Below are 27,224 nucleotides of genomic sequence, written 5' to 3'. Positions count from 1 at the left end.
TGGAGGAAGCAGTTTGGAGACCACTATTTTGGTGTATTGATAGGGTAAAATACATTGTGACATAAATAATAATAAATAAATTATGAAATAATGATAGATATATGAAAAACCACAGAGCTTGAAAGGAGCCTGAATCCTGTGGGGTTCAGGCTACAATCCTAAGTGACCTATATTAGTATAAGTCTGTGTGTTTTACGTCTACCAGCTATGAGCTGATACATTATAACTCTCGAGAGGCTACATAAAGAGCCTGCAAGGCTTGTATAATGGACTATATTGATTGTCTACATCTGTTGTGAATATAACAAGTGGATCATACTAACAGTCTGTTATGTGCAGCAAAGTCCGCATAAGGCTAGGTTCACATTGCCGTTGTGCTCTGACCTGTTCCGGCACCCGTACTTTACGGAATGCACCAAAATGGTTTGGTGCAGAACTGACTCGAATGGGGTCGGCGATCTGGTTGTTTACTGGAGAAAAAATAAATAAATAATGCATGCACAATTTTTTTTCTCTGCTAAACTCCCATTGTTTTGACGGCATTGCCGACAGAGCCCGACAGCAATATGAATATAGCCTTACCTGGAGGTCATAAAATATCCTAGCCATATCACATATGCAAAAAAGTATTAATTGCTTTAGAATGGAATCAGTGGACATGGCCATCACCCATGTCTGGCCTTGTTGTTTCACGCACAATACATGTCAAAAAAGGTTTTAACAGCAAATGTCTGTCTGTTTTTATGCATATGGCACTATGTAAATTATGAAATGAACATCCTATGTGTGATATTTCAGCTGGTCATTTCATACAACCTCTTTATGTGTCCGTTCTGTCACGGAAGTGTGGTGAGCCACAGGGTGTGAGGCGAGGTGTAAGGGGCAGATGGTGTTGCCCATGGGTAGATGGTATTAACCCCATCCTGTTCGTGATGCCAAAGTTAAGTTGTCGTGAGCCACGGGGTGTGATGTGAGGTATAAGGGGCAGATGGTGTTTCCCAGGGATATATTGTATTAACCCCTTCATGTTTGTGACACCAGGGTGTGGTTTGGCTATGTAACCACCCGATGGTAGTACCACTAGTCCTAGGTTAGGCAGGGGCATTAATAGTCCAAGGCCAGGTTAAGGTTAATGGTAGCTTTTACTGAGGTAGACATATGACACAGTCTATACAGTTTGGCCAGGATCCCAGAGAGGTGACCGGTAACACAGGGACCTCGCAGCTTGCTGGGACTTGCAGTGACTTGAGAGTCTATAGGTGCAGGCCACGCTGACTACAATTGACTTGACTTGACTGAAGATGATGACAGTTGATAAAGATGACTTGACTTACTGACTTGTGGCTGCAATTTAGGCTGAGGCCTCCAGATGTGCTGAGACGTCTGGACTGGACTTGACCTCCTCAGCAGAAAGTGAAACACAAGAGAGAGATTGTAGTACCTCCTCCTCTTATAAAGGGGGGAGGTGCCCAGAGGCCAACTGCGGGTCACCTGGTACTCTCTGGGTAACAAACATATGACTTAAACATGTGACAAACATTGTCATGTGACTAACAATCATGTGACCCATTTCAAAGGTCCTTAACACTTAATATACAACCTGCAGGAGAGCCCTGAGGACATACAGGGACTCAACCTGACAGGACTGTAAGAGCATATCCCGTACTGGGACATCACAGAAGTGATAACAAATGACTGAACTAATAGATAGTACTGATGGGACTCCCATCTGCTGCATCAATTTTTCTATCCAGTGTCTTATTCACTTCAAAAGATGGGAAAATCTTTATCTCCATTGAAGCAAATGGAAAAGCAACATTTTTTCTTCTTCTTTGAAATCAATAGGACAAAAGATGAGGAAAAACAAGCAAAATACATATTGGGGTTATCCAGGGATAGAAACACAGATCTAATTTATTCCAAAAACAGCACCACTTCTGTCCTCAGGATGTGTGTGGTATTACAACTTGGCTCCATTCACCTCAGTGAAACTGAGCTTCAATACTACACACAACCTAATGCGGTTTTTGGAAGAAATTTGTTCTGTGTTTCTATGCCTGGATAACCCCTTTAATGACTGTTTAATTCTGTTCAAATCCTCTTCTAGTGGTATCACAGTTCGATGGCACGATGCATTGGGACATGAAAGTCATATTCCGTTATTATAAGCGGCCCCCGCGATGAGCAGTGATTGAGGATTTTTTCTTTTGTTGTTCATGAATCATGATAATCCCATATAGCTTCCTGATATTATGAGTTATATTAAGTGATGCGCTCAGCTCATCTACATCGGTTTTTATACTCCGCTGTGTTTGTCTAAGCAGAGGAGATGTAAGAGGCGCTCCTCTATATCTGATAGCATTGTATGGTTGACAAGGTCATTCTTCCTGCAGAGAGGAGGCTAATGGTTTCCTCTTTTGTAACCGTACTTCACTATGCTGAAGCTGTGCCTGGTAAACTTTAAAGTGTTATGCCCTTGTCCAGTACACTATGATTTGGGCTGCATTCACATCTCGTTTTTGCAATACGGTTCCCGTATCCGGTTTCAGTGTAAAAACTGTATGGAACTGTATTGCAAACCGTATGTATAGACATGTCATTGAAAACCGTATACCAAACGTAGCATTTGGTTGTATACGTTTTGCACCATTTACGGTTTTATCCGTTTTTTTCCCGTACACAAAACCGTAGTCTACCGGTCAATGGGAACTGTACAGAACTGTATGTGCGTACGGTTCCATCCGGTTTGCACAATACGGTTTTGCAGTTTGCACATGCGCAGTGCACGTCGAAAGTTCTTCCTACAAATAGAACAAGAAAAACTTTAGGACAAACATAAAACCGTATCTGTTTTTTTTAAACGTATTAAACCGTATGCAACCAGACATCAGTTTTCAAACAGAGGTATATACGGTTGTACGCGGTTGTATACGGATGGGTCCAGTTTTGAGACACATTTTTTTTATTTTTTTTTTAAAAAAGAACCTAATACGGGAACCGTATTGCAAAAACAAGATGTGAATGCAGCCTTACATAGACCACATACTTTCCTTGGCCATAGGCCATCCATTATATGTATATTATATATATGATGTATACATTTTTAATGAAAGGACCCTTTAGGGGATACATGCCATTGTATGGCAGCCATCACCCAGATGCCTCGACAGTTTTCAGCTGCCAAGACACATTAAATGGCCTCTTATTATAAAAACAATTTAAGGTTTTCTTTTTTTTTTACAATGGTTCCCTATGGGTGACGAATGCTACTGTATGGCATTAATGTGATACGAACTGCATCTAATGGTTTCCTAACTGAAGCCAATAGCAGGAAATTGGAATATCTACATAACACTCTCAAGAGCGATCTCAGTATCGCGCGGACGTGCTGTTCGTAAAGTTTTTACTTTTTTCTTTCCTATAGTCTACAGGAAAAAAATTGAAGAAACAGAAAAGTCTTAGCATGTTCTCTTGGTTATGTACCGTATTTTTCGTCATATAAGACACACAGGCATGTAAGACGCACCCAATTTTAAAGGTGCAAAATCTAGAAAAAAAAAAGATTCAGAACCAAATACAATGTAAAGTATAGGATAGTGATCTTCAACGTGCGGACCTCCAGATGTTGCAAAACTACAACTCCCAGCATGCCCGGACAGCCGTTGGCTGTCCGGGCATGCCAGGAGTTGTAGTTTTGCAACATCTGGAGGTCCGCAGGTTGAAGACCACTGGTATAGGAGGTAATACTCACGTGTCCCCGCTGCTCCGGACCTGTCACCGCTGCCCTGGATGTCGCCCTCCGTCGCTGTCGCCGCATCCCAGTCGCTCCGGAACGTCTCTGCTCGCTCTCCGTAGCCACCAACACGTCGCTCCGCACGCCGCTCCTATTGGATAACGGGACGGCGTGTGCAACGACGTGATGACGTTGAAGGAGAGCGCCAACCATGCAGGGGATCCCGGCCCGGAGCAGACACCGAGGAGGCAGGTAGGATCCCTCCCGGTGTCCTGTAAGCTGTTCGGGACGCCGCGATTTCACCGCAGCGGTCCCGAACAGCCCGACTGAGCAGCCGGGTTAGTGTCACTTTCGCTTCAGACGCGGCGGTCAGCTTTGATCGCTGCGTCTGAAGGGTTAATACAGGGCATCACCGTGATCGGTGATGTCCTGTATTAGCTGTGGTCCCCGGCCATTGATGGCCACAGGGACCGCCGCGATATGAGATGTATTTGCCGTATAAGATGCACCAACTTTCCCCCCCCAGTTTTGCGTCATATACGGTGAAAAATACGGTATGTACTTCCCATAGGCTATGATGGAAAGTAACCACATATATGAGTGGCCCTCTCTCTGTTGCAAAAGTGTATTGAATCTTATGTGAGGTCCTTGTTTGGATTTAAAGGCGGCATATGATGACCCCATAATATACTAGGTTGGTGTAGGTTCTCCAGATATGGTCCATGACTATTTTTATTGCATCATCCAAATAGATGAAATAAAAAATAAACATTTTCTGCTTGATCAAGTTATCATGGGCCTGCAATTAAACCTAAATGGGTATTCTGAGACATCAACTGCATGTACCGTATATGTCTGGTACATAGGAAGGTCACATCTGGAACCATAGGAAGAATGACCGAATGCTCCGTACTTGTGACTATGTTTGGACTGCTATATGTCGGTGTACAGTATGTTTTATTTCTGCAATACAAAAGCATGGCACACTGCTCTTGCAGTCAGTAGTATTCCCCCTGTTTGGGCTATTATAGTCTATGGGGGAGATTTAGCAAAACCTGTGCAAAGGAAAAGTTGCCCAGTTGCCCATAGCAACCAATCAGATCGCTTCTTTCATTTTGCAGAGGCCTTGGTAAAAATGAAAGAAGCGAGCTGATTGGTTGCTATGGGCAACTGGGCATCTTTTCCTCTGGACAGGTTTTGATAAATCTCCCCCTGTGTGTTTACTGTAGACATCTGCATTATATGTCAGAATACAGCGGTCCCTCAAGTTACAATATTAATTGGTTCCAGGACGCCCATTGTATGTTGAAACCATTGGATGTTGAGACCACAACTCTTTGGAAACCTGGTCATTGGTTCTAAAAGCACCAAAATGTCATCCAAAAAATAAAAAAAGTAAGAATTAAAGAAAAATAAGTAGATAACTAATATAGATAAAGCAAATCCTTCCATATATAAAAGTAATAAGGATCTGCTGGGAGCTGTAAATCACTGTCTATTACAGTGTTTTCCAAGCCGGGAGCCGCCAGCTGTTGCAAAACTACAACTCCCAGCATGCCCGGACAGCCAAAGGCTGTCCGGGCATGCTGGGAGTTGTAGTTTTGCAACCGCTGGGGGCACCCTGCTTGGGAAACACTGGTCTATGTTGAGGACAGGATCTTCTTCGGGGTCCTGTACAGTACAGGCAATGTCTGAAAAAAGTAACATGGAGCCGCCCTTACCTGGTGTCCAAAGGAGCAAGTAACCCTGGTACAGGTAAAGTGTACAGAACCTGTAATACCTCCTGTACTGTAGGGGGCGCTACCAGACAGCCAGTCAGTGCATACGCTTCAGTAATACAGGGGTTTTACCAGTAAATTGCCCATTCTGATAGGTCAGTTCTTCTGGCCATTGACACGTTTCACAGATCTGGACTGTCCGTAACATTGTATGTTGAGTCTGGTTTCAAGATACAATGGTCCAGAAAAGACCATTGTATGTTGAAACTATTGTATGTTGAGGCCATTGTAAGTTGAGGGATCACTGTACTCACAGCAGAAACCTGAAACATGGTGTGAATAGATCCGTATCTTTATGAAAGTATTTGCCATTTTTTTTAAAGAAACGATGGCACAGACCAGAGACAGCGAATGTTTTGACCACTTAAGTTGTAGATCTTCAAATGTTGACTTTCTGCTTCAGATATGCATATGTGGAAGGAAGCGATGTGATATCATGTTTAATGGATTATTCCATGTTTATTCCGAATATGAATTATCCATATGTAATACTGTACTTCATGTGGCCAAAGGAGGAAATAATCAAGGAGATTTATACAAAGGAACAGTGGAACAGTTGCCCATAGAGACCAATCAAATTGCGTCTTTCATTTTTAAAAATGTCTCTAAAAAATGAAAGCTGGAATCTGATTGGTTGTTGTGCTGTTCCTTTGCACAAGGGTTGATAACTTTTCTCCATTAATGTCTTAACATTTTTGTATCCACTAAAACTGCATGTGAGATGATGGTGGGTGACATGCTTCCTTAGCGCCTGGAAGAGGTGCCGGGTTAGGGGAGATAAGTAAGCAGTCGTGGTAGGGGAAAGTACAATAGATAAGTTGGGGGGGGGGGGGGATTAACGAGAGACTGGGCAAAACTCACATTAAGAATAGCCTAGAATCTATCTCTAACCTTATTTTACATTTTAATGCTTATAAATCCTACAAAATATCCACCGTAGCAGTATTGCTACCCATAAATATATAACTCCTACAAAGAATCGGTAGACTCAAAATATATGTACAAAATAAGGACAATTTTTATTGGTCACAAATAATTACACAATAATAAAATCACATAAAAATGATACAGAACATGACAAACAGGGAATGGTTGGACAGACTGATTTAGAGAAAGTAATCTCTTTTTCTCTTGGGCTGTATGGGGGAGATTTATCATTGCTTTTAGAGCATTTTTTTTGTCTGTTTTGGCGCAGTTCAGGCGCAAGCAGCATATTTAGTGACTTTTAGGTGTCTTTTGATATAGACAGTTTCACTCTTTTTGCCTATCCGTAGAACTTTTTCATTTTGACCATGCAGTGCTCACGTATTTATAATTTGCGACTTTTGTCAAAAGTCGCTATTTTGTGCGCAAAGGTGCTTTTTTGGCGCAAAGCTACACCACCTACCAGTAGGCGGGAGAATCACTTCTACCTTCCACAATTCAACCTTTAACCTCTTGTGGATGACAGCGTCCCACTCCCCTTCTATGACACGTGCTCAGGAGCTGAGCGTGGGTCATAACTGAGTGGTCCTGGCAGCTATCTGCCACCAGGACCCATCTCTAATGCCAGACATTACTGATCACGGTGATGCCCGGCTTTAACACCTTAGACACCGCAATCAAATTTTATTGTAGCATCTAAAATGCAAGTAAAAATGTCCCGGCAGCTCTGTGAAAGTAAAAACACCTAACCGGCCAAATTCAGGACCCGGGAAAGTGTCTCCTTCCCTTTCTCACAAGCATCTAGAAAAAGTGTATGTGATAGAGCTTATCCCACCCACAGCAGAGCTGCGCAAAATTCATCATCCTGCTGCACCTTCTTGATAAATAAGATGCACGCTAGTCAAACCCACCACCCAAATAAACGTGGGAAAATAGCTCTCCCGTAGACATTCTTTGATAAATCTGGGCCTATATGTCTGGAGCTAAAGTGCCACATGCAAACTATGTATCCGTAATGGGGGGAAAAGAACCAATCAGAGGCATGAAAGTGACTAATTGCATCAGTGCAAAAGCATGACAAGGTAACAGTACAGTACATATGAACGTATTGCACTTAAGGAATATTGCACAAAAAGTTAAAGCCTCCTATGGAGCACAAAGAATACTATCTAAGTGCAATGGGTATATCCTATCCCAATTCAGTATAAATGACAGGCACATAATACACCACTCCACCACTACAACAAGGGAAGTCTCATCAGTCGCCAATCACTACCTGCAGGTACACAGGAAAACACCACCCTAACGCACATTTTGCGTTTTTGCTTGCTCACAGGGCCACGGTCCTTTGGATAGGGGATAAGATGTATTAGGGTCGGAGTACCCCTTTAAATGGTACTTAGTAGATGTTTTGGAAGGGAGGACTCTGAGTCGACCTAATGCTGCCGTAATTGCCCACTGGCCCCTGTTTTTCTTATCACGCACAGGTAGGACTAGCGTTAGGTCCCGTGCCATTTGAGAAACCTTGGCGTTGGTGTGCAGGCTCAGGTATGTCCTTCATATAAGGATACACTGGCTAATGTCTCAATTTTAACATCAGTGTTGAGGGATAGCTAATGTCGTTGAATACATCTACCACAGTAGTGCACCTACATTTCTGTATTGTATTATTCTAATTGTTACACATCCACACCGTTTATCTGGTGTAGAATTCTATTGTGGCACTTGTAGTCCGCTGCAGGCATCCTCCATTGTATGCATTTTTATGCTGGGGATCGCCCCTAGCAACAGACTACAAGGGCATGTTGCTGTATAGTATAGGTATTGGTGAAACATGCTGGGAGTTGTAATTCTGGGTCTGCTACAGAGCCATAGGATGTCTAGAAATGCTGAGAGTTGATTAATAACTACAATGTCCAGCAAGCCCTGATACAGCCTATGGCTCTGCAGCTGATCCAGAACTACAATTCCCAGCATGTTGCACTATATAGAAGTATACTACACTACTATATAGTGAAACATGCTGGGAGTTGTAGTTCTGGGTCAACTGCAGAGTCATAGGCTGTGTTCAGGAATGCTGGGAGCTGCAGTTACTAACTACAATGCCCAATATGTCCTGATGCAGCCTGTGGCTCTGCAGCTAAACCTAAACTACAAGCCCCAGCATGTTGCACTTTATAGTAGTATACTTTTCTACTATATAGTGAAACATGCTGGGAGTTGTAGTTTTGGGTCAACTTCAGGGCCATAGGTGTCACGATGCCGGCTGGCAGGTAGTGGATCCTCTGTGCCAGAGAGGGATGGCGAGGACCGCGCTAGTGGACCGGTTCTAAGCCACTACAGGTTTTCACCAGAGCCCGCCGCAAAGCGGGATGGTCTTGCTGCGGCGGTAGTGACCAGGTCGTATCCACTAGCAACGGCTTACCTCTCTGGCTGCTGAAGATGCTGAAGATAGGCGCGGTACAAGGGAGTAGGCAGAAGCAAGGTCGGACGTAGCAGAAGGTCGGGGGCAGGCGGCAAGGATCGTAGTCAGGGGCAACGGCAGGAGGTCAGGAACACGGACTAGGAACAGACAAGGGAACGCTTTCACTAGGCACTAAGGCAACAAGATCCGGCAAGGGAGTGCAGGGGAAGTGAGGTGATATAGGGAAGTGCACAGGTGAACACACTAATTGGAACCACTGCGCCAATCAGCGGCGCAGTGGCCCTTTAAATCGCAGAGACCCGGCGCGCGCGCGCCCTAGGGAGCGGGGCCGCGCGCGCCGGGACAGAACAGACGGAGAGCGAGTCAGGTAGGGGAGCCGGGGTGCGCATCGCGAGCGGGCGCTACCCGCATCGCGAATCGCATCCCGGCTGGCAGCGGAATCGCAGCGCCCCGGGTCAGAGGACGTGACCGGAGCGCTGCCGCGGGGAGAGTGAAGCGAGCGCTCCGGGGAGGAGCGGGGACCCGGAGCGCTCGGCGTAACAGTACCCCCCCCCTTGGGTCTCCCCCTCTTCTTGGGGCCAAAGAACCTGAGGAAAAAAAAATCAATTTTTCCGTGATGAGGTCCGATGCACATTAGGAGGGGTTCAGTGCGGAAACGCATGAGACAGTCCAATCTTTCATTGTTAATACAATAGATGTAGAGGGGTCTGGCGAGACTGGTCACAGGGACGTAGAACCTGTTGATGAGAGAGGCCAAAAAAATTTTTCCTGCAGATCCGGAATCCAAGAAGAGCATAGTAGAGAAGGAGAAGGTAGAGGCAGATATCCGCACAGGCACAGTAAGGCGTGGAGAAGCAGAGTTGACATCAAGAACTGTGTCACCTTTGTGCGGAGTCAGCGTACGTCTTTCCAGGCGGGGAGGACGGATAGGACAATCCTTCAGGAAGTGTTCGGTACCGGCATAGTACAGGCAAAGATTCTCCATGCGGCGTCGTGTCCTCTCTTGAGGTGTCAAGCAAGACCGGTCAACTTGCATAGCCTCCGCGGCGGGAAGCACAGGAACAGATTGCAGAGGACCAGAGGAGAGAGGAGCCGGAGAGAAAAAACGCTTCGTGCGAACAAAGTCCATATCCAGGCGGAGCTCCAGACGCCATCCGGAAGAACGCATGTCAATGCGAGTGGCTAGATGAATGAGTTCATGTAGGTCAGCAGGAGTCTCTCGTGCGGCCAGAACATCTTTAATGTTGCTGGATAGGCCTTTTTTAAAGGTCGCGCAGAGAATCTCACTATTCCAGGACAACTCGTAAGCAAGAGCACGGAACTGAATGGCGTACTCGCCAACGGAAGAAACACCCTGGGCCAGGTTCAGCAGGGCAATCTCGGCTGAAGAAGCTCAGGCAGGTTCCTCAAAGACACTTCGAATTTCCGAGAAGAAGGAGTGTACAGAGGCAGTGACGGGGTCATTGCGGTCCCAGAGCGGTGCGGCCCATGACAGGGCTTTTCCAGACAGAAGGCAGAACACGAAAGCCACCTTAGACCTTTCAGTAGGAAACTGGTCCGACATCATCTCCAAGTGCTGGGAACATTGCGAAAGAAAGCCACGGCAATACTTAGAGTCCCCATTAAATTTGTCCGGCAAGGACAGGCGGAGGCTAGGAGTGGCCACTCGCTGCGGAGGAGGTGCAGGAGCTGGCGGAGGAGAAGATTGCTGGAGAAGTTGCGACTGAAGTTGGTGCGAAATGGTGGACATTTCCGACAGCTGACGGGTTAGAAGGGCGATCTGTCGGGCTTGCTGGGCGGCCACCGTGGTGAGGTCAGCGACAACTGACAGAGGAACTTCAGCGGGATCCATGGCCGGATCTACTGTCACGATGCCGGCTGGCAGGTAGTGGATCCTCTGTGCCAGAGAGGGATGGCGAGGACCGCGCTAGTGGACCGGTTCTAAGCCACTACAGGTTTTCACCAGAGCCCGCCGCAAAGCGGGATGGTCTTGCTGCGGCGGTAGTGACCAGGTCGTATCCACTAGCAACGGCTTACCTCTCTGGCTGCTGAAGATGCTGAAGATAGGCGCGGTACAAGGGAGTAGGCAGAAGCAAGGTCGGACGTAGCAGAAGGTCGGGGGCAGGCGGCAAGGATCGTAGTCAGGGGCAACGGCAGGAGGTCAGGAACACGGACTAGGAACAGACAAGGGAACGCTTTCACTAGGCACTAAGGCAACAAGATCCGGCAAGGGAGTGCAGGGGAAGTGAGGTGATATAGGGAAGTGCACAGGTGAACACACTAATTGGAACCACTGCGCCAATCAGCGGCGCAGTGGCCCTTTAAATCGCAGAGACCCGGCGCGCGCGCGCCCTAGGGAGCGGGGCCGCGCGCGCCGGGACAGAACAGACGGAGAGCGAGTCAGGTAGGGGAGCCGGGGTGCGCATCGCGAGCGGGCGCTACCCGCATCGCGAATCGCATCCCGGCTGGCAGCGGAATCGCAGCGCCCCGGGTCAGAGGACGTGACCGGAGCGCTGCCGCGGGGAGAGTGAAGCGAGCGCTCCGGGGAGGAGCGGGGACCCGGAGCGCTCGGCGTAACAATAGGCTGTGTTATGGAATGCCGAGCATTGAGGCTACTAACTACAACACTCCCTGATACATCCAACAGCGCTGCAGCAGACCAAAAATTATCACTTCCAATATTTAAAACATTGCACCCACTCTCTCCTTCTTACTGAAAAAATGCAGAGATGCAGAGAGGCACGAACTCCCGTGCTTTCCCCTCTGGGAGACTTGTGACATCACTGACGTCTTCTTTGTAATAGACGTGCCTGCGTGTAATACGCACGTCTGTTAAGAGCAGCGTCAGCGTTGTTAAAGGGCCCGCTCTGCACAGACGTGTGAAGAAACGAGTGGGCCCACAGGCGAAGGAACGAGCGAGCGGGCGGGGGAGGAGGGGGGTACCAGGGGTCCTTGTTTGATGCGAGTGGGCCTTCAGAAATGAGTGGGCCTGCAGGGGAAGGAACGATCAAGCAAGCGAGCGGGTGGGGGAGGAGGAGGTACCAGGGGTCCTTGTTTGATGCCTATGTAAAAAATAATAATAATAAAAAAACAATGACGGAGCTGGCAGCAACGGGCCTTTTTTCTGCACACTAAATGAACACTAGACAGATAACTAGCAGAAAAAATCTGCAGCATGTTTGCATGAAAATCCATGAAGATGCATTTGTGCAGAAATGCTGTGAAGGGAAATTTTCCCTCCCCCACTGATTTTAGTGAAAATTCAGCACCATGAATAAATGTACTGCAACCTATAGCGCAATTTCAGTTAGGAAAAATTCTGCGCAAAGATAGGATTTCAAAAATCACATCTACTTTACTGGTATTTTAATCTGTGGAGATCTGCCATACAAATGCCTAGGTGGAAAATCTGCAGCAAATCTATCTAGTGTGCATTAACCCTAAATGGGCACTGTTAGATACAAAATATTTTTATATGCTGTACATCTTGGCAAATCATTTACCTTTCTAATATACTTCATAAGAAAATGTTATTTCCTTTTTATAGAAATCATGGTGTGGTATGGGGTGTGTGATGTAGGGCAGATGGAATTACCCTAGGGGAAGATGACATTAACTCCTTGTATTCGTGACGCCAGGGCGTGGTTTATCCTCAATACTACCCAAAGGTATACCGCTTGATCCTGGGCTGGAAAACCTATAGAGATGCACCAAACTTACACAATATAATGAATAGATATAAATCTTTATTATAATCAAATAGAATAAAACATGATAAAAATCAGCAGCAGTTAGAAAGAAAAAGACTCCAAACACAAATATCAAATAATGTCCAATGGGTGCATGGAATGGCACATAAATATAGGCATATGATACTCAATAAGAGGTGGACTTAAAAGCAAGCCACAGTACATATATATATAAGGATACACCTAAAAAAATGCCTCAGTAAACCCAGTACACTAATGTAAACAGAAAGGACATATATATAAAAGCATAGCTAGTAAAGTGTCATTTGCCCAGTGCTATCGGCAGTATAAATGCAGGGAGACAAGGATGTTAACCATACATATCTGAGGGGAAGGAAACCACCTCAATAAGAGTTGGAGCATCGATTGTACCTGTGATGGAAATAATCATATAAGACTGTCCATGCACCTAGCCATCTGACACCCAGCTATACTTACATAGGTCAGGAGCCTACCCCTACGTCGTTTCGCTCACTCGCTTCCTCCCTGAGAAGTGGTAGCCAATCTTCACTTACTGGACTTTGTCTATGCCTGGGCTTCAGCTTGGACAAAGCCATTATTTTATAATCCATGATTTCTATAAAAAGGAAATACATTTTCCTTATGAAGTATATTTAATGTTTTGCCAAGATGTAAATAAAAAGTTTTTGAATCTGACAGCGGCCATTTAAATCCGGTCATGATGGACAATGCTACATGAGTCTCTGCTGTCAGTACTATACTTTTGCTCCTCTATTTTTACCCTTGCTGTGCCTGCCCCCCCTGCCTGTCATAGTACATATTAGCATCACTTCCACCATGCTGGGGGCTAAAGCATTTCCATGTGACCAGTTATTTATAAACTCAAAAGCAATTTATCTGATGTCCTGTCCCAACTCTTTCCTGTGCGCACCTAAGAAAAGCACCATAAAGCCCTGGCACCTCTCTGAGCTGTAAATCTCTAAGACAGCCAACATCTCCTCTTTAAATTGTCATCTTGAAGGGTATGGATGTGCGCCAGATGACTGTGAGAACTGTACCAGCGAGCAGCAGGAGGTGTCTTTAGCCAGGCTAAGTGATTGTGGCGGCAGGGCTGCTCTTTTCTCCACATTATCAGCTCACAGCGTCATATCTCATTTGTGACTGATTTGAAATGAAACACAGCACGGAGCAGAAATGTCCCTCACCACCAGCGGATTGCAAAACAAGGAGCGCATTATTAGCACATTTATTTTATACAGTGTGTCGATATAGGGAAACATGGTTGAGAGAAGATAGACAAAGAAAGCACGTAGCAAAACCTATCAAGGCCTGGCATTACTGTGTAGGCAAAAGCTTTTGTAATCTATGTAATAAAGCCATAAGAGGTAAATACAAAAGTGTCAGGGGTGCTATGGTAGAATACATTGCCTAGAACATCACTGGAAGCATAAAGTCATTACAAGAACTGGAAATAGTGAGATTTCTCTCCCGCAGAGCAACCAGAAATGAGTTTATTTAATCCAGTGAAGGCAGAGTGCATTGTACATTGTTCTTCAGGATAGTTTGTGTATTATTAGTATAATTTTTTATATTACTGTATAATAATTAGCATAAACAGAGTGTAACTCTTATTCTAGGCACCTTAAGGATAAGCTGTTGTGTGTGTGTGTGTGTGTGTGTGTGCGTGTGTGCATTAGAAGCATGCTTTCTAGCCATGTAACTTGTATATGGTATTTTCACCAGAGTTCTGCTCTGGAGGCTTCATTTCCAATTTTAAGTTACCCCTGAGCTAGTAGGTGGAGACTAATGTCTGTATTGTCTGCCAAACACTGCACACAGAGAAGAGGAATCCTGCTCTCGTATAACTCTATGTACAACCTGAAAAGAAGCAGCAGCATAGAGGACATTGTAGAGCAGTGCTGAGCAGTGAATGTTGTGAATCGGGCACTGGGGTAAGATGGTAATACTCACAGTAAGCCCCTGTAATCACACTTCTTCATTCACTCCCCTCTTTCCCCTCACCCCTCTTTGTAGACTTCTATCATCAGCATGCAACTGATCCCTCAGTGAGCTGAGTTGGGGTAAAGTCGGGGAAGGTGTGTGTGTGTCGGGGGGGGTTTGGGAGCAGCCAGATAAGAAAATAAATGGTCATTTTTCTCTGTTAAGATACAAAGTTTTCTATTTTGTACTGTTGATTTACCCAAGGTTTGTTGAGACAACAGTGACCATTGCAATGTAAATTTAGTCTCCACTAGAGGAAGCAAAGTGTGGGCAGATATATACAGACCCCCAATGATCTGATTTGAAAGTGTTATTGTCATTCAATTAATTATTTGAAACGTTGCAGAGATGTCAAAAGTTTACATAGGTCAGGGTCTCAGTGCTGAGATCTCCTCCAGTCATTCACTAGGCGGGTGAAGTGCGTGAAATTGTGATTCACTCCGTGGCTTGCCCCTCATCCGACTGATTACAGAGACTGTATACAAAATAAAATATGTACAGTCCTCAGATACTCTCTGGGATATCTGGTAGAGAGAGTGAAAAAGAAGAAATAAAAAAGGGGGGAGGAGGGGAAGGATTAGTACAGGAGGAGCAAATAAAAAATACATAGAAAACAGATAAAATAGGAGAAGTAGAAAACTAGAGAAGCAAATCAAATTAAGTAAAAACAGATGTAAAAAACAGATGTGAAAAGACCATTGAGGTAATACAAATATTTATTAAACAATATAAAAGTATATATGTGCAGCAGAGAATGGGGGACACCACAGGGCCCTTGCGATGACCTCCCTAGTTAAATAGCAATATTTATTTGATTACGGAGACTAGATCCATAGATTGCTTACTCTATCTGTAATCAGACGCACTGAGCTGTCACGTGCTTCACCCAGATATTTCTAATGATCGTGAGGGTCTCAGCTTGTCTGTGATACATGTCAAAAGTTCAAATAAATAACAATAAGGCTTTAAGAACAGTAGACCTTTTGGGTGTACTTAAACTTTTAGCCTATAATATAACATCTTTTTATTTCAATTTGTGTTAAAATATGCAAAGCTTGTCTCCTAAGCTTCCATGTCCTCTAGTTGTACCAGTTTTTATTTTATTTTTGAATATTTGAGAGGTGTGTGCATTGCAGCAGCTTTTATGTTCTACCCCATGGATATAAACACACATTCTTTGTTTTACTTGCAGGTCTGGTGATGGGATTAATCATACGTTATGCCACAAAATCCTATGAACCCGAGGATGGGGCTGTGTATGACTGTGAGAGCTTGAGGAGTAACCCTACATCGCTGCTTATTAATGTCACCAACCATGTTTATCAGTATGAGTACCGGGGAGAAATCAACAAGCACAACATTAAAAATGACCAAGGGAATGCCATGCTTCAAAAGGTAAGTATATAGATATATTGTACATGGGTATGGGAAATCTCGTTCTACACCTTATATCCTACATACATGGTTCTCCTATACCTACTGCAATGCTTTGTACATTATTGATGCTTTATGTACGTAAGATTGTAAACTGCATCTATGAGGGAGGAGGAAGAAGCGTCTTAGGCGAAATACAACAACTACATCAAAAATTATTCCGGTAAGTTACAACAACAAATAGATATAGAAATTAACAACATAGCTCAAATTTCATATGCTTAATAAAGCCTTCAGCCTTTCATAACTATGAATTAACATTGGTGATTTTTATGTTAAACATTCAGTAGCTTTAGGCTAAATGATGTTATGACATAAACGATCATAAGTTTATATATAGTGCAACATTTTTACAACAAATGCATTATTAACTTTTATGTCTTTTTATGGACAAACACATATTAATTTGTTCTATATTACGTTCCAAATTCATTGTTGAAATTTTCCTTTTGTTTAATTCTTTGGAAAAACCCAATAAAAATCACGTTAAATGGGAAATCTCAGTTTATCGTCATCGGTCCTGCTTCTAATGCCGCGCAATGAGATGTTATATAAAACACTAAAAATGTTTCTCAGGAGAGATGGCTTAAATGAGCACTTAACCATCACCTATCTTAAAGCGGTACTCCGGTGAAAACCTTTTTTCTTTTAAATCAACTGGTGGCAGAAAGTTAAACATATTTGTAAATTACTTCTATTAAAAAATCCTAATCCTTCCTGTACTTATTAGCTGCTGAATACTACAGAGGAAATTCTTTTCTTTTTGGAATGCTCTGTGATGACATCACGTACACAGTTCTCTCTGCTGACGTTATAATAATAATAATGCTTTATTTATTGTTGTCCTTAGTGGGATTTGAACCCAAGTCCCCAGCACTGCAAGGCAGCAGTGCTAACCACTAAGCCACCATGCTGCCCTTAGCATACATCTGCTATGCTTGGTGGCTAAAATGGACAGAGATGTCAGCAGAGAGCACTGTGTTCGTGATGTCATCAGTGTTCCAAAAAGAAAGGAATTTCCTCTGTAGCATTCAGCAGCTAATAAGTACTGGAAGGATTAAGATTTTTTAATAGAAGTAATTTACAAATATGTTTAACTTTCTGCCACCAGTTGATTTAAAAGAAAAAATGTTTTCACCGGAGTACACCTTTAAATGTATTAGAACCTATCCAAAAAAATGATAATACAGTAGTGTTCACAGCACAAATATATAGTCCAAAATATTGCACACAACAACAATGTAGATAAAAAATGATATTTTATCAAATATATAAATATAGTTATAAAAGACAAATAATAGAATGCAATGTGGCACACAGATAGAAATAATAGGGTAGTCTGGAAAGCGCCATACAATGGAATCAGTACACATTACTCAACAATAAAGAATCCAAGCAAACAGGAACGCTCTAGTTCCATATGAATCATAGGTACAATACACTAGTAAGATAAAATAACTATGAGAATTGTAGATCATGAAGAGTTTAACATTACAGTTCACCCCGTACAGACTCCAACAACTGTTTCGCTTTTAGCTTTTTCCAGGGAATAACAGCTATATGAAGTCTATGGCCAACTTAAAGAGGTACCGGTGGAAATGTTTTTTTGTTTTTTTTTTAGTAAATGAACTGGTCCCAGAAAGTTAAACAGATTTGTAAATTAGTGAAGTAAAAAGGGATTGATCAGCTCACCTGAGCCTCCAGTGCACGGCAATCCTCAGGACAAACGGCACAATAGAAGAATGAAGCCAGCACATTAAAATTCAGAATTTATTGATATCTTGTTAAAAGTTACATAGAAAGGCATGTAGGGGGGTACATCAGGCAAAATCACGTACAGTAGACAGCTTGGAGATAGGTCCCTTCAAACCAACGCGTTTCGAGTCAAGGACCCTTAGTCATGCCATATGGATTAGACATTCTTTAAGCAAAAAAGTGAAATGCAGTAAAATAGAAGGGCACTAACCATAATACAAGTCTTCTTAATCTTCATCCCAATGATCGGAGCTGCGGGGAGACGTCGTCAAACACATTCAGGGCGCTTAGAGACTACAGCAGTTTCATGCGTAATGATGCACTTCTTCCAGCATCCATTTCTTCTGTGAGGCCGGAAGAAGTGCGTCATTACGAATGAAATGGCTGTAGCCTCTGAGTGCCCTGAATGCGTCTGTTGATACCACCCCACAGCTTGTATCATCGGGATAAAGATTAAGAAGACTTGTATTATGGTTAGTGCCCTTTTCTACTTTACTGCACTTAATTATCGCTATAAATAAGGGCCATTTAAATAACATGTTGGACACTGCATTTCACGTGTGTGGGGGCTTAAACTACCTTTTATTAGTCACTAAATAGAGATGGATTGTTTTTAAGCAAACTGTAGTGCTGGATCTCTTAATCACATGACTCCATATACCGCAAATGAAGATAATATTTAGATAGAAAATAAATAAACATTGGAGAAGAAACTCTATAAGGCGCACAAAAGGTCTTTTATTCCCTGGTGTCAAGTGCACTGTTGTAATACAATGTCAGGTTTGTTAGCATACAATTTACTGAATACACAGTATAAAAATAGAATTCTAAGATTGTGAAATAATGAGATTTTTGTCATGTAAACTTCTGTACTATTGTGTGGGCAAAATAAAGTAGATTCCAGGAGCCAGAGAATTAATAATGCAAAACCTCACAAATAAAGCTAAAGATATGAAAATAATTTTTTTAAAATAAATTATTATAATTTTTTTTTCTAATATGCTCCAGTATCTAGATATTGCCGTTAAATATTTGTCATGATGTCGCTAGTGTTGTTTTGGTTCTATCACAGAAGATCCGCTTAATGTGTTCAGAGTCAGCAAACACACATGCCTAGTAGTTAAAGGGGTACTCCGCCCTTATCCACATCTTATCCCCAATCCAAGAAAAAACAGTGTACCGTATTTTTCGCCGTATTCTTCCCAAAAACTGGGGGAAAAAAGTCGGTGCGTCTTATACGGCGAATACACACCTATCGCGGCGGTCCCTGCGGCCATCAACGGCCGTGACCCGCGGCTAATACAGGACATCACCGATCGCGGTGATGCCCTGTATTAACCCTTCAGACGCAGCGATCAAAGCTGACCGCCGCATCTGAAGGGAAAGTGACACTAACCCGGCTGTTCAGTCGGGCTGTTCAGGACCGCCGCGATTTCACCGCGGCGGTCCCGAACAGCCCGACTGAATAGCCGGGTTAGTGCTTACAGGACACCGGGAGGGACCTTACCTGCCTCCTCGGTGTCTTCTCCGTTCAGGGATCCCCTGTATGGCTGGCGCTCTCCTTCCTCGTCATCACGTCGTCGCGTACATGCGTAACGACGTGATGACGGCGACGGAGAGCGAGGATACCCGGCCGGCAGCAGAGACGTTCCGGAGCGACGGGTACACGGCGACAGTGATGGAGCGACATCCAGGGCAGCGGTGACGGGTCCGGAGCGGCGGGGACACGTGAGTATTACCTCCTATGCAGTGGTCTTCAATCTGCGGACCTCCAGATGTTGCAAAACTGCAACTCCCAGCATGCCCGGACAGCCAACGGCTGTCCGGGCATGCTGGGAGTTGTAGTCTTGCAACATATGGAGGTCCGCAGGTCGAAGACCACTATTGGGTACAAAATCTTTATTTTTTTAGATTTTGCACCTATAAATTGGGTGCGTCTTATACGCCGGTGCGTCCTATAGGGCGAAAAATACGGTATATACAGAGATAGCTCTCAGTCACTAAGTAGTTCTGCTAATTAGACTTCTAAGCCCAGAGTGAGCAGACATCTAAGTGAAATTATTGCTCATTCTTATAATATTTTATTTTTTTTTTACAAATAGGGATATGTCTATTCAGTTCTTTTTGCTGTAAAACACGGTGCCTGCAGGTTGAACTACATTTTTAGTGCGTCTTCTTTAACCATATAATGTCAGAAGCCTCTATTGCATGAAGGCTTCTAACCTAGTAAGGTTACATCAGAAATAAGACTAAAGACTTTTTTAGCTGCACCTCTTGTAATCACTTTTGGCTCAGTAAACACCTATATCAGGGCTCTGTTGCAAAATCTGCTTAATTTAAGAGACCTGAGCAGACAAAAAGATACTGCAAGCAGTCATTTATTTGTCCGGCCAAATCCTGAAAAATAGATGGACACCAGACATAAACCAGATATAGCCTATTGAAATCAGTGGGGTCTCATGGGATCCTTTTATTTTTTAGAGGGATACATCACTGCATAATACTGTCTTTTAAAGATGGGGGGGGGGGCGCTGTATTCACTCAGTATATTGCATTTAGGGTGGCTGCCTACTAGAGGTTGTGCTCTCCAGCTCTCTCCAGCCCCCTCTCGTAGCAGTGTTACCCCCCCTCCCCCATTTATTTGTTTTTTTAGTGTTTTTAATTGTCTGTCTGTCCATTTTTGTATGATAAAGTTATTTTTGAATATACTATTTTTTTTTTAAGTTTGCTGCTTATATATGAGGTGTTTGCTTCTTGCTAAGGTCAATTTTTGTGGTTTAGATATCTCTTGTTAGCACCCTTATACTATACTAAGATTATACATTTGGTGTCCGTTGTTCAATGGACCGTCCTACTCCATTTTGTGATGCCGAATAGAGTTTCGATGTTTCCCCAAAACGACCTCAGACACAGGGGTTAACTTAGATGCCTGAAGAAACACTTTAAAGTAAGATGTCTGATTCTAATTTTAGAGGAGCGTGTTCATATTTTGATATAAAAGACTCTTAAAGGGGTACTCCACTGGCCAGCGTTCAGAACATTTAGTTCCGAACGCTATGTTCACGCAGCGGGGGTTAGCTACACCCCCTTGTGTCATCAGGCCACGCTCCCTAAATGCAAGTTTATGGGAGGAGGCATCACGCCCCTCCCATAGACTTGCATTGAAGGAGTGTGGCCTGATGGCACAAGGGGGCATGACTAACCCCTGCAGCACAAACACTGCGTTCACAACTAAATGTTTTGAATGCTGGCCAGTGGAGTACCCCTTTAAGCCTGTTTTCAAGACAGTTCCAGGTAATCCGTGATAAAAAGAACTGTACTTGTATACCTGTGAAAACACTTCCCGGCAGCTCTGTGTTATTGTCCAGACAATGGATTTCACAGTTAAAAAAAATTAATCTGATCTTGTTTTTCATTCTGTAACTATACATTGAAATATATGCAGAGCAAAACGGCCTTAGGCCCCTTTCACACTGCCGGTATGCCCCGTCAAATACAACCGTCAAACTCCCCTTTTTTTTTTTTTTTGCAGTTTGACAGCCCTCATTTTGACGGGTCATAACGGCCAATAACGGGTCCCGATGGACCCCGTTATAGTGAATGGGGTACGTCAGGCGCCATTCATTTTGGAGAGAATTGCTGGGAAAAAGACAGTGCAAGCACTATTTTTTCGCTGCCAATTCTCGATCCTAAAATAATGGGCTTCACAGTGCCGGAGACACTAAGAAGGGTTGTATTGTACTTTTCCCAACTGAAAACTTAAGAACTTTTTGTTTCAAATGTCAAAACATGCTAAAGGAGTTTGTACTGGATGTAGGTGTTCAGAAATTTTTATTTAACTTTTTTTTTCCTTTTCTTAAATTTAAAAAAAAAATAAAAATAAATAAATAAAAATAAATATATTATATATATATATATATATATATATATATATATATAGCAAAACAAACTTTCAAGGTCACACAACCGAGCAATAGTATTCCAATAGACGGGTGCACGCAGACCAGAGACCGTTCCCAGTCGCAGACCAGAAGTGGATACAGCAAACAAAGATGTCCAGCGGCACACCAAGATTAAAGTTCAATAGTGCTCTTTATTTAGCCCATGTGCATGGTGGATGCAACGTTTCAATGGCCTCTCGCCATCTTTCTCAAGCATGGAGAAAGATGGCGAGAGGCCATTGAAACGTTGCCTCCACCATGCACAGGGGCTAAATAAAGAGCACTATTGAACTTTAATCTTGGTGTGCCGCTGGACATCTTTGTTATACTCCAGAAATCCCTGCACCAGTCAAGTCTTAGATAATAAAGAAAGCTGGAAATTTTTATTCCCAAATAAAGTGCAATATTTCGGCAGCAGTAGCCTCTGTCAAGCATACTACTACTGCTGCCGAAACGTTGCACTTTATTTGGGAATAAACATTTCCAGCTTTCTTTATGATCTAAGACCTGACTGGTGCAGGGATTTCTGGAGTTGGTGCATTTTAATCCCGGGCTGGCAGCTTGGGTAACCACTTTCACAGAGGTCCATCCCCGGTGCTGGCTCATCTTCTGATATATGGCAGTGGTTACCCAGGCTGCCAGCCCTGGTAACCCCTGGTATATATAATTTATTTTATTTATTTTAAATAATTTACTTAGAATGAAATTTCTCTCCCTGAACGCCCACACTTTCTTCAACAACCCTTATTCCTAATGTCCATAACCACATGAGGTCTAACTCCATTCTGTATGCCTGAATGTGGAGGGCACAGAGCTAAAGTGCCTTGTGATAACTTATCTGCTGGAACCTGATTTAACAGCAGAATTTGCTGGCTGTGCGATACATTAGTGTTTTAGGAAATGGTGATGAGACTTGTGCACCGCATAGTATACAGAGGGTGCTGAGATAGCACGTCCTGTTTATCTACACACTCTCCGCAGCTTAGCTATAGACATCCTGTAACTTGCTAAATTGACAGGAAGAAAAAATGAATAAAAAAAAAAAATGTGAGAATGTTTTAAATCACATGTTTATTTAGCATGAATAGAAAATATTAAAGGGTTTTCCCTATACACATTTATGGCATTTATGTCCAACCTCAAGGACGCCCCTACTATATCATATTCATCTTCACTCAAGTTTATATTCGATACAGAGTGAATGTACTGAGCTGTCGTCTTACATTTACCATAATGGACAGTGAATCCGCTGGGTTTGGAACAGGAAACTAGGTGTCCTGGGGGTTTAAACATACAGGATGTCATCAATCACACGTGTATCACCCGTCTAACTGATGGGACATAACACCATGTAAAGAAGTGAAGATGAAGGCTCTTATGGCCTCTTGCATGCAATGTGGTGTTTTATCCCATAACATATTACTTCCTATGACCTATAATATCATCTTTTTTATATATTGTCATTTTATTACAGATGACTTTTGACCCAGAAGTTTTCTTTAATGTGCTGCTACCTCCAATAATTTTCCATGCTGGATACAGTCTAAAGAAGGTAACAATGTCATTTTACATAGAAATAAGTCACTTTATTTTAAAGTGTACATGTCATTTGCAAAAACGTTTATATAAAGTAGAAAATGACTTGAAATATATATTGTCTACATACATTGGTTAAAAACTGTGTATATTATTGGGTAAAAATGCTTTCTTGTCTCTGCAGCTATTGCATGTGGGTCTTGGCTGCACAGGGCCCTGCTTGTCCTCGGCGCACAGGGCCCTGCTTGTCCTCGGCGCACAGGGCCCTGCTTGTCCTCGGCGCACAGGGCCCTGCTTGTCCTCGGCGCACAGGGCCCTGCTTGTCCTCGGCGCACAGGGCCCTGCTTGTCCTCGGCGCACAGGGCCCTGCTTGTCCTCGGCGCACAGGGCCCTGCTTGTCCTCGGCGCACAGGGCCCTGCTTGTCCTCGGCGCACAGGGCCCTGCTTGTCCTCGGCGCACAGGGCCCTGCTTGTCCTCGGCGCACAGGGCCCTGCTTGTCCTCGGCGCACAGGGCCCTGCTTGTCCTCGGCGCACAGGGCCCTGCTTGTCCTCGGCGCACAGGGCCCTGCTTGTCCTCGGCGCACAGGGCCCTGCTTGTCCTCGGCGCACAGGGCCCTGCTTGTCCTCGGCGCACAGGGCCCTGCTTGTCCTCGGCGCACAGGGCCCTGCTTGTCCTCGGCGCACAGGGCCCTGCTTGTCCTCGGCGCACAGAGCCCTGCTTGTCGTCGGCGCACAGAGCCCTGCTTGTCGTCGGCGCACAGAGCCCTGCTTGTCGTCGGCGCACAGAGCCCTGCTTGTCGTCGGCGCACAGAGCCCTGCTTGTCGTCGGCGCACAGAGCCCTGCTTGTCGTCGGCGCACAGAGCCCTGCTTGTCGTCGGCGCACAGAGCCCTGCTTGTCGTCGGCGCACAGAGCCCTGCTTGTCGTCGGCGCACAGAGCCCTGCTTGTCGTCGGCGCACAGAGCCCTGCTTGTCGTCGGCGCACAGAGCCCTGCTTGTCGTCGGCGCACAGAGCCCTGCTTGTCGTCGGCGCACAGAGCCCTGCTTGTCGTCGGCGCACAGAGCCCTGCTTGTCGTCGGCGCACAGAGCCCTGCTTGTCGTCGGCGCACAGAGCCCTGCTTGTCGTCGGCGCACAGAGCCCTGCTTGTCGTCGGCGCACAGAGCCCTGCTTGTCGTCGGCGCACAGAGCCCTGCTTGTCGTCGGCGCACAGAGCCCTGCTTGTCGTCGGCGCACAGAGTCCTACCCTCACTTGCTGTATTTTGTCTCCACGCACCGGCAATAGCTGCAGGGACAACATTTTTCACCGAAAAATATACACATTTTTAACTCATGTACATTTATACATATAATATTATTATCTACATTATGTAAGTTTTTGCAAATGATAGTGCCCATTTAAGGCCATGTGGTCTATGTAGTCCAAACAACATTCATGTCAATAGAATTGAACTTCAATGTCAGACACAGATGCACATACAAAAAAGCTTAAAGAGGTAATCCAGTAAAAAAAATTTTTTTTCATATTAACTGGCTCCAAAAAGTTAAACAGATTTGTAAATTACTTATATTAAAAATCTTAATCCTCACAGTACCTATCAGCTGCTGAAGTTGATTGTTCTTTTCTGTCTGACAATAATGCTCTCTGCTGACACCTCTGTCTGTCTCAGGAACTGTCCAAAGCATGATAGGTTTGCTATGGGGTTTTGCTCCTACTCGGGACAGTTCCTGAGACAGCCAGAGGTGTTAGCAGAGAGCACTGCTGTCAGACAGAAAAGAACAACTCAACTTCAGCATCTGATAAGTACTGGAAGGATTACTTTTTTCATAGAAGTAATTTATAAATTCGTTTAACTTTCTGTAGCCAATTGATATGAAAAAAAAAATGTTTTTCACTGGAATAGCTCTTTAAAGTGTACCTATAATTATTATTTTTTTTTTTTTACATGTCCTGTATTGTTTTTTATCGGTCAGCATCTGAGTGTTTAGATACTGACAGAGAACGAGTGGGGAGCGAACTGCGCTGCTGCACACTGCTCTCCCTACTCTGTATCTATAAGACCTGGACAGTCCCAAAGATTTGCATTGCAAGTCCATCCAGGTCAAATGACACAGAGCTGGGAGAAAATGTGCTAAGTGCTCGTTCTCATGATCACTTGGGTATGAACACACAGATTCCATCTATTGAAACATTTTGATATGTCTCTGTGACATATGAAACTTGACAAATACCATTTATATGGGCACTATGCCCCAGGGACCTGTTAGATATGGACAGAGGTGTCAGCAGAGAGCACTGTGGTCAGACAGAAAAGAAATTCAAAAAGAAAATAACTTCCTGTGGAACATAAAGCAGCTGATAAGTACTGGAAGATCAACATTTTTAAACAGAAGTAATTTACATTAACTTTCTGGCACCAGTTGATTTGAAAAAAAATAGTTTTCCACTGGAGTACTCCTTTAAAGTTGCCTGTGCCAAATGTTAATAGAGAGACCCCCACCCATTTGGCTTTGGCTCCGGGCATGCTGGGAGTTGTACTCTTGTAATAGCTGAATGCACCCTGGTTGGGAAATACTGCTTTAGCATAGGGTCACATGTGCTTTATTCTTCTGCATATTTTGCGCCACAAAAAACAACACGTGTGACGCTACCCTTGGGGTAAAGGCTATGTAACATAGAATGTGTTGGCAGATAAGAACCATTTGGCCCATCTAGTCTGCCCAATATCCTATCCTATCAATAGTACCTGGCCCTATCTTATATGAAGGATTGCCTTATGCTTATCCCATGCATGTCTGAACTCCTTCACTGTATTTGCAGCTACCACTTCTGCAGGAAGACTATTCCATGCATCCACTACTCTCTCAGTAAAGTAATACTTCCTCATATTACTGCATAAACCTTTGCCCCTCTAATTTAAAATGATGTCTACACGGTGGAATTTCTAAGCAGAATCCGTCAGAAAAATTCCACTTGGAAATTCTGATGCAGCAGAGTCTCATTGTTTTTAATAGGATTCTGCTGAACCATGCACGCATAAAAATTTCGGCGGCAGAAACATTTGCAGCGAAAATTCTTATTCCGGGCTCTGCACAAATTATTGACATGCCAATTCTTTCTGCGGATTACGCTTGGAAATGCATAGACGTCTAGGGAGACAGCGCATCATTCACGTTCTGGACACTGAAAAGTTAAATACTTATAAAGATTATAACCATGACAGTTAGATGGGAATGACTGCATGTCTCATACACTTTACTGTATTATTGCTTTTTTAGGGTTTTCTCTTTACAAACCATGATTATATTCCTGAAAAGTATAAAAACGCCACCAATCCCTTGATGCAGTGTACAAAACAAACACAACATAAATATTTTACATCCGATTCTTTGTAGTACAAGGTAAATGCAAGCTGAATGGTCAAACAGTAAAAAGAAAAGCGCACATCTTTGACACACGGATATTCACCACAAAAACATGTTTTTCCCCTCCTATTGGTTTTAATAAGTGAAGCTCCCAAAAATCGTGTTAAGTAAAAACCATGGCATGCTTGAACCATGATCGTAAAAGAAGTGACAAGTCCTTTCTTTCTGTGGCCTCTGCAAGGTAATTTGTTGCTATCTATGAGACGGCACATTTCCGAGTGGTCCTAGTGCCCACCGGATAAGGCAAATGTGTGGAATGTCTGCACGTGTTTTCTGTAGAGACATTCTGCACAAATTATGCTGTGTGAACCCAGCCTACATGTGACTATCTGGTCATAAGGTACGGTAAACATGTTAAGGCTCAATTTATTAAATATATATTGCTAAAGGGGCACTCTGGTGGAAAACACTTTCTTTTTTCACATTAGCTAGTGAAAGAAAGTTATACAGAATTGTAAATTACTTCTATTAAAAAATATGAATTCTATTATTATCAATACCATTATAATTATAATAATTATTATTGTCATCATTATTATTGGTCACAATATAAAAGCTGGGT

At 43.7% G+C, this 27,224-nt stretch overlaps 1 protein-coding gene across 5 annotated transcripts in view; it reads left to right on the top strand.

The window, feature by feature from the left end:
• Positions 1-27,224, top strand: part of SLC9A9 (solute carrier family 9 member A9) — an 848,969-nt gene that overhangs the window by 12,778 nt on the left and 808,967 nt on the right. For 3 of the 5 annotated variants that reach the window (XM_056564816.1, XM_056564814.1, XM_056564813.1), the window contains exons 2-3: positions 15,764-15,966; positions 23,176-23,253. In XM_056564816.1, the coding sequence (XP_056420791.1) occupies positions 15,772-15,966; positions 23,176-23,253 (273 nt within the window). In that variant the 5' untranslated portion in view covers positions 15,764-15,771. Of the gene's footprint in view, positions 1-1,596; positions 1,648-4,907; positions 5,129-15,763; positions 15,967-23,175; positions 23,254-27,224 lie in introns of those variants that run through there. The other 2 variants (XM_056564817.1, XM_056564815.1) reach the window with 2 other exon arrangements.

This window comes from Hyla sarda, chromosome 3 (assembly GCF_029499605.1).
Source record: "Hyla sarda isolate aHylSar1 chromosome 3, aHylSar1.hap1, whole genome shotgun sequence".
Taxonomy (NCBI): domain Eukaryota; kingdom Metazoa; phylum Chordata; class Amphibia; order Anura; family Hylidae; genus Hyla; species Hyla sarda.
The sequence above is the reverse complement of the archived record's forward strand: the minus strand, read 5'-3'. Positions and strand labels throughout refer to the sequence as shown.